Source organism: Rhipicephalus microplus, chromosome 2 (genome assembly GCF_043290135.1).
Source record: "Rhipicephalus microplus isolate Deutch F79 chromosome 2, USDA_Rmic, whole genome shotgun sequence".
Taxonomy (NCBI): domain Eukaryota; kingdom Metazoa; phylum Arthropoda; class Arachnida; order Ixodida; family Ixodidae; genus Rhipicephalus; species Rhipicephalus microplus.
Window position 1 is genome coordinate 164,356,712 of NC_134701.1, and position 6,268 is coordinate 164,362,979.

At 47.3% G+C, this 6,268-nt stretch overlaps 1 protein-coding gene across 1 annotated transcript; it reads right to left on the reverse strand.

Moving 5' to 3' along the window:
- Window positions 1–329: 329 nt before the first annotated feature.
- Window positions 330–2,609, reverse strand: LOC119169671 (uncharacterized). Its single transcript, XM_037420702.2, has 2 exons — window positions 2,549–2,609; window positions 330–865 (listed from the first exon to the last, which is right to left on the reverse strand). Exons 1-2 carry the CDS (start codon window positions 2,607–2,609, stop codon window positions 330–332), a joined length of 597 nt encoding a protein of 198 aa, XP_037276599.2.
- Between the last annotated feature and the right edge of the window lie 3,659 nt (window positions 2,610–6,268).

The following is a 6,268-nucleotide window of genomic DNA, read 5'->3' on the forward strand; positions in this document are numbered from 1 at the left end:
GCTCAGATGAATACCCTGTTTGCGCAAGGTCACCTTGAAGAAAAAAAAAATACTATTGGTCATGTTGGTGTGCTGTGTCGGCGAGAAGCAACTGACGCTGGGGCACTAGGAGCAAGGTTGAAAAATCATTCAACCCAGCGTCTCGAAGCATATAACACACACGCAGTGAGAAATAAGTTAGTTTATTGGAAAATGCATTAATTACCGCTACTTCTAATACAAAAAAAATCTATGACTTAGATTCGAGAGGAAAAAAAAAACCGCCGAGCGATGACGTAGTTGTGAGGAAACGCCGTTGATTGGCGACATACAACATCGCGCGTTGAAAACTACTTCCTAGATTTGAGGATCTTCTCGAGCGGAGACTTGCTGCACGTCGAGTAGAGGGACTCGCAGCCTAGGCCGGACAGTCCGCCGAGCAGTCCCTTCAGGATGCTCTCGGCGCTGCTATGCGCCTGGAAGGCGCCCGTCAGGGACCACAGCATGGCGGAGGCCGCCGGGTACTTGCGAACCGCGTCCTCGGTGATCTCGCAGACGGCGCGCGTGCGGCAGGCCTCGCTGTCCAGGCCCACGACGCGAAGCAAGTCTCGGCCCACGTTGGGAGGCACGGAGTCGCTCAGGGCAGAACCCATGACGCGAAACGCGGTCTGCATCAGGTCTCCAACGACGGGCATCTGAGTGAGCCCGAACAGCATGATGTAGATGAGACCCAGGGCGAGGAGTACGGGCCTCAGCGTCCCGAGAGCCACGACGATGGCCGGAGTGGCCAGCGCCAGGACCACGGGCAGCATGGCGATGGGATTGGAACGGCTCGTTGGGTGGATTTCGTTGGACACATCGGAGGCGACGGAGAAACGCACGTAACCTGAGATGGCAGAGAAACAAAAAAGACCGCCGTCAGTTACTTGCGTCGGGAGGTTTCTAAGGGTTTGCAGAGTCAAATAATCGGGCGTATATATTCACGGATATTGAAGACATCATCATAGCTTTTCAAGGGTGAAGAGCGGCATGTCATGTCACACGGTAACATTTCAAAATACCGCACACAGCTTCATGGCACCAAAGGAAAGCAATTGTACGGAAGCATTACTCGTTGATGTGATTTTATTGTATGATATTTAGTAACGTTCAAGACACCCAACGCTTTAATTTTTCAAGTATTTCACAAAAATATTTGCATTGGATAACTTTCACGCGCAGCTTGCTTGACAAAGACAGAAAAAAAAAAAAACTCTTGGATCTTGGGAGGACATAAATAAGGAAGGGTAGGCCATATGATTAAAAAATAACTGCGGCATAAATTGAATTGTGAATAAAGATGAAAACTCAGCTGAAATTTTCGCCTTATTGGTGTCACAAATACGGAAAAAATTATCCAAGGGACTTTTTTTTCTTCTACATCTCATGGAATAGTAAGTATCGTGAGAAGCTGGTGGCCTTGTTTCTTCATTATTGCGCTGTCACATTCCAAACACCAGCGCCAGACACTTCACGCACAGCACTCACAGAGTGTACTGTGACACATCACTGGTATTGGGTAAACAAATGCTGGTCTTGCTGTATTAACACTGGCATTCGTATATGTCAATACCGATATGGCATTTACATCAGTCTGTACTTGTGACGACACGCCACTGTTATCACAAGTAGTTGCACAACCACCAACATTCGATTTCGACTTTAAATCCGAGAACACTATGTGTATCAGAGTGGTGCTTCATGACGACTGGCTCAGTCATAACCACTGGCACACGCAGAACTGATTTTATTATTTTTATTTCAGCACTGCTCATTTTCATGGCGATCACTGTAAAGAGCACCCTATATCATTCCTAGTGCTTGCCGCTACTCGGGACTCCTTTGGTACCGACGGCACATATGCATGCTGGCTGCCGGTCAGTGCAATCTAATCTGAAAGGTTCAATGAAATGGGGTCACCTGTGCACAGGGTTGTTACACGGAGAACTTCATCGGGCCACAACGTTTATGTGGAGCTCGAGCTATAGTTCGGCCACGGCCGCTTAGCAACTCCGTTGTAGCTACGTCACTGGTCGGGACTGTATCGCATGTTTTCTAAATTGGCGCATTTTTTTTATGATTGTGGGTGGGGGTTGATAGGATCTCACTTCGTGGTAAAGTGAATCCATTCGAGAACCTCTCCTCAAAAGTGTATTTATCCACGAGAGTACCCAACGTACTTATTGACAATCCGTAAAAAAAAAAAAAAAGAATGAGTAGCCTCGAACCGACATCCCCACGATAAGAAAACACTGAAATATCTGGCGTTTAATGTTCCCAAACCACGATATGTTCTTTAACGCCGCCGACATTGCACAGTTCACGAGCCTCAATCACTTCCTCTTCCACCGTAATGCAATCGCCGCGACCGGGCTCGAACCCGCGACCTACGGGTACACAGCTGAGCACCTTACCCACTACACCAACGTGGCGGACGATGCACAAACGCACATAAAAGCTCTTCACTTATTGCGCGTTCGAGAAATGCGCTTCGACGTGTTTGATTAGGATACAAAATATGGACACTTGCCATCGACGACAGCCAGCTGGGGTACCAGGCCGATGAGGATCGCCAGTGCTAGGAGGTGCATGATGGTGGGTGACGTGCTCTACGTGATACTGAGGTCGGTCAAAATGCCCGTCAACGGTCGCCGCAGCTCCTGTTGTTACTTCCTGGCCAGACCAGTTCCTCTGGTCGTCTATGATTTCTATGTGGGGGACGTAAGGGAGGATCAGACTCGCATTCTTGCAGCGCAGGATAGAGCAAGGCTTTGGTTTGCGAGGTCACGCAGGATTGTTGCGAAAGGCAAAATGTACAAAGGCGAGCCATTCGTTTTGGACTCGAACGCCCAACCAAAAAAGCACGCTTCGGAGAGGTGTGGAGGCGAGAAACGCGGGGATGCCCCGCACCTCATTCTCCCTCCCAGTTTGAGAGAGAGAGGGATGCCGGTATGATGTTATCGTGCATGAACTAAGATTTCGACATCCCAGATTGACTACCCGTGGCTGTGCCTCTGGCTGTTGACACGTTTGGCTACGATGAATGGGCTACTGCAAACTAGCCAGGGCTAAGGAGCGTAAGAAGTGAGGGCGGTAGAAAAATGGCGGGGTTCGTAGAGTCACGTGAATGGCCGCCTCATTCGTTCCGAGTGCGATGGAAATTCCAAGCGCCCGTAGTAAAGAGAGAAAAAAAAAGTAGTCTAGAAGGGAGTATTGTAGAAAAAAAGGTTGTTTTCGGCAGAACGTTTCAGTCGACTTTTGGAAAAAAAAAAAAAAACAGGTGAGACATCTGAGCGCTCACCCGAGACGTGGTCTCCCATCATAGAGGAATGCAAGGCATGCAGACACGGACACAGAGTAAAAGAATCCGACAAGTCAAACTTAGCTTACTTCACCGGCTTCCTCCATTCGGCAACTTCTGCATCGTCTCACAAGTCCAGGTGTGACCAGGCTACCGAGTATAACCTCGAGCGTGTCAGCAAAGACGAACACAGGAAAGAGAGAGAGAAAAAATGGAAAGTAGACAGAAATAGAGAAAACGAAGGCACCAGAAAAAAAATGATGTTAAGAGAAAGAAACAATATTAGGCCGAAAAATGTACGAAGCGGTAACGTATCCAACTGGCTGACTATTGGACATGCTAGTTCATGATACTAAGTGTCATTAATACACGACTGGCACCAGAACAAGAGTCAATGACAGAGCGCCAACTAACAACGACAGTTCATTTGTTCGACCACACAACTTTTATACAGCGCACGGGCGACAGGCGCCTTGATGTACAATCCTGTTGGGACCTGTGCGGTGTACCCAGGTTACCTGCACAAGGAAATAAACGTTTGATGATAGTTAGTGATCTGTATGTCGTCACATGGTTCCATGATACGGCATGAACGCGAATCGGTTGAAGCCTCCGCTGCTTTCGTTCTCGAACCGGCGAGGCCAACATGCGATGCACGCCTTCGCCGATTGCGTCCTCAGCGACGCCGCACAAAAACGTGGCACTCTATCAAGTTTCCGTTTGGTTTCTAAACTACATTACCGATTGAAAGGGACACCAAAGAGCAAAACCATTTTGCGCGCATTAGTGAAGTACACTTTCACAATCCCAAAAACACCACTCTTACTGCAACACGACGGTTTGTAAACAATGAAACGCGCGAAAAAAAAAAACGTGGGTGGTGACGTCAATTTTAGATTCCCGTACCAAGGACCATGACGTAAGAAATTTTGAAGGCTTGTACTTGGTCCTACGTACCTCCTGAACGACAAAAATGAAGTACATTGTAATTTTTAGGTGCCTTAGACATCTCACACGAAGTTTCAAAAAAAGTTCGTCGGTGCAATGCCATTAAAATACTGAAAATACATTTTGAAAATTTTTACGCTACATGTGAATATTTCGGCGTAAAATTTAAACTTCAACCTTAATTTTCTTTGGTGTAGGGAAAGAACGTATACTGCCTTCAATTAACGTATTATCTGGAAGAGCAGGTACTTTCTATGCCAGCGGCCATTTCTTTTTTTTTTCATTTACAGAGTGCAAGTCGGGTTTGTTCTGGGCAGTCCCACAGAATATTCAACTTTCACGTGGTTCGCCACCATCTTCAGCCACGCCATTCAGGTCAAACATGTACTAAAGGAAGAGAGAGATCGCGAGCACATGAAACTGCACCTATCGAAATAAATCAGCCAACTACGAGACCGCTAACAATGAATGATGGTGCTGTGCCTTTACGAACCTTGGCGCGACACGTAGCTTTCATCTTCTCCGAAACGAAATGGTTGCTCATCGACCTTCGGCTGCTTCTAGAAAAGGGGCGAGTTTGGCGTTGTGGTACATCCTTTCAAATTTTTGCAGCGCTAAAAACAGACAAGCACAAAACGTGACGACGCGAACGAGCGCAGAACTACGCCGAACTTCTTAACTCGGCATAGTACGTCATTCTTTTTCCGTGTATAGAAGCGCCATCTTTGTCGAAAAAATGTTGTTAAGACAACAATGGACAGTTTGCAATCATCTGCAAGGCGGCTTTCCTGTAAAGCTTGTTTTCCAACCAAATACTCTGGTTCACAGACAGCTTTTTTAGCTCATTGTGTTTTTTGCCTTTCCTCTTTTTCTCGCGAACGACAGGTTCTATGCCGTCTACCATACCGTGTACGTACGAAGCGGGAGAACACCACGATAGTAGTCGTAGGGGAAAAAGGCATTTTGTTGTACTCGCGTGCCTTGACTGAATTCGGAAAGGCAAAAGCACAAAGAGCGAGAAAACCGGTCTGTGAACGCGAGTTTTTGGTTAAAAAAAAAAAAAACCTTACAGGAAGGCCGCCTTGCAGATTATTGTAAAATGTCCATTAAGTGATGCTCCACGTCGACGTCAGCACCACCAGGTGGACTACCTGATGGGCAGAAAACACCATGTGGTCGAAATTTCGGCCGCCCTACACTGCCATATGCTTCATGATTTTATTGTGATTTAACACGAGTACTTTATTATATATAATACAGTACTAATACCACTCCCCGAAGTTGAAATGCGTTACTGTAATCGCGCGTTATGTAAGAAATAGCTGAAGCAAAGTGCGTTGCCAATTTCTATAAGGGTGGCGTAAGCCTCGTCTACAAATGCTTTCCCATGAGAAGATGACGTTTTCAAACATGCGCAGATCATAGCAAGGGAGTGGCACAGCGGGCTCGCCCCCCCCCCCCCCCCCGCCCCTCCCCCTAAATTCGTGATTGCTCTGACATACTGTGCGTAAAATGACACTCTTCCTGCCCGCAAACCTCCACTTCATACAGGGTGTAAGAAAAATACCCTGTCTTCAGGGGTGCTCTCCCTCTTCATCCTCCACAAAGAAATTATGCCTACTCCCACTTCGAGATCTGCAAATGTTGCTGCTTGAGCACCGTGTCGGCGTTGCGCTCGAACGTCGGGCTTTTTCAGCTTTCACTCGCCACGATCGCAGGTCTCCGGCACGTCGAATTCACGGGATGCCGCGGTGGTCTAGTAGTTATAGCACTCGTTTGCTAACTACAAGGTTGCGGGCTCAAATCCTGACTGCGGCGGCTGCATTTTCGATGCAGGCAAAAATGTTCGAGGCCCGTGTGCTTAAATTTAGGCGCACGAAAATCAGGTGGTTGAAATTTCCCGAGACCTCCCCTACGGCGTGTCTCAGAATAGCACCGTGGTTTAGGGAAGTTAAAGGTCAGATATTATTATATTACAGCTTCTGCATTCCTGTTGTCGCT

Coding starts and splice junctions, on each gene's coding strand:
- LOC119169671 (XM_037420702.2), bottom strand. CDS start 2,609: ATGCACCTCCTAGCACTGGCGATCCTCATCGGCCTGGTACCCCAGCTG. Junction 866..2,548: donor CCAGCTGGCTGTCGTCGATG/GCAAGTGTCCAT, acceptor CTGCCATCTCAG/GTTACGTGCGTTTCTCCGTC.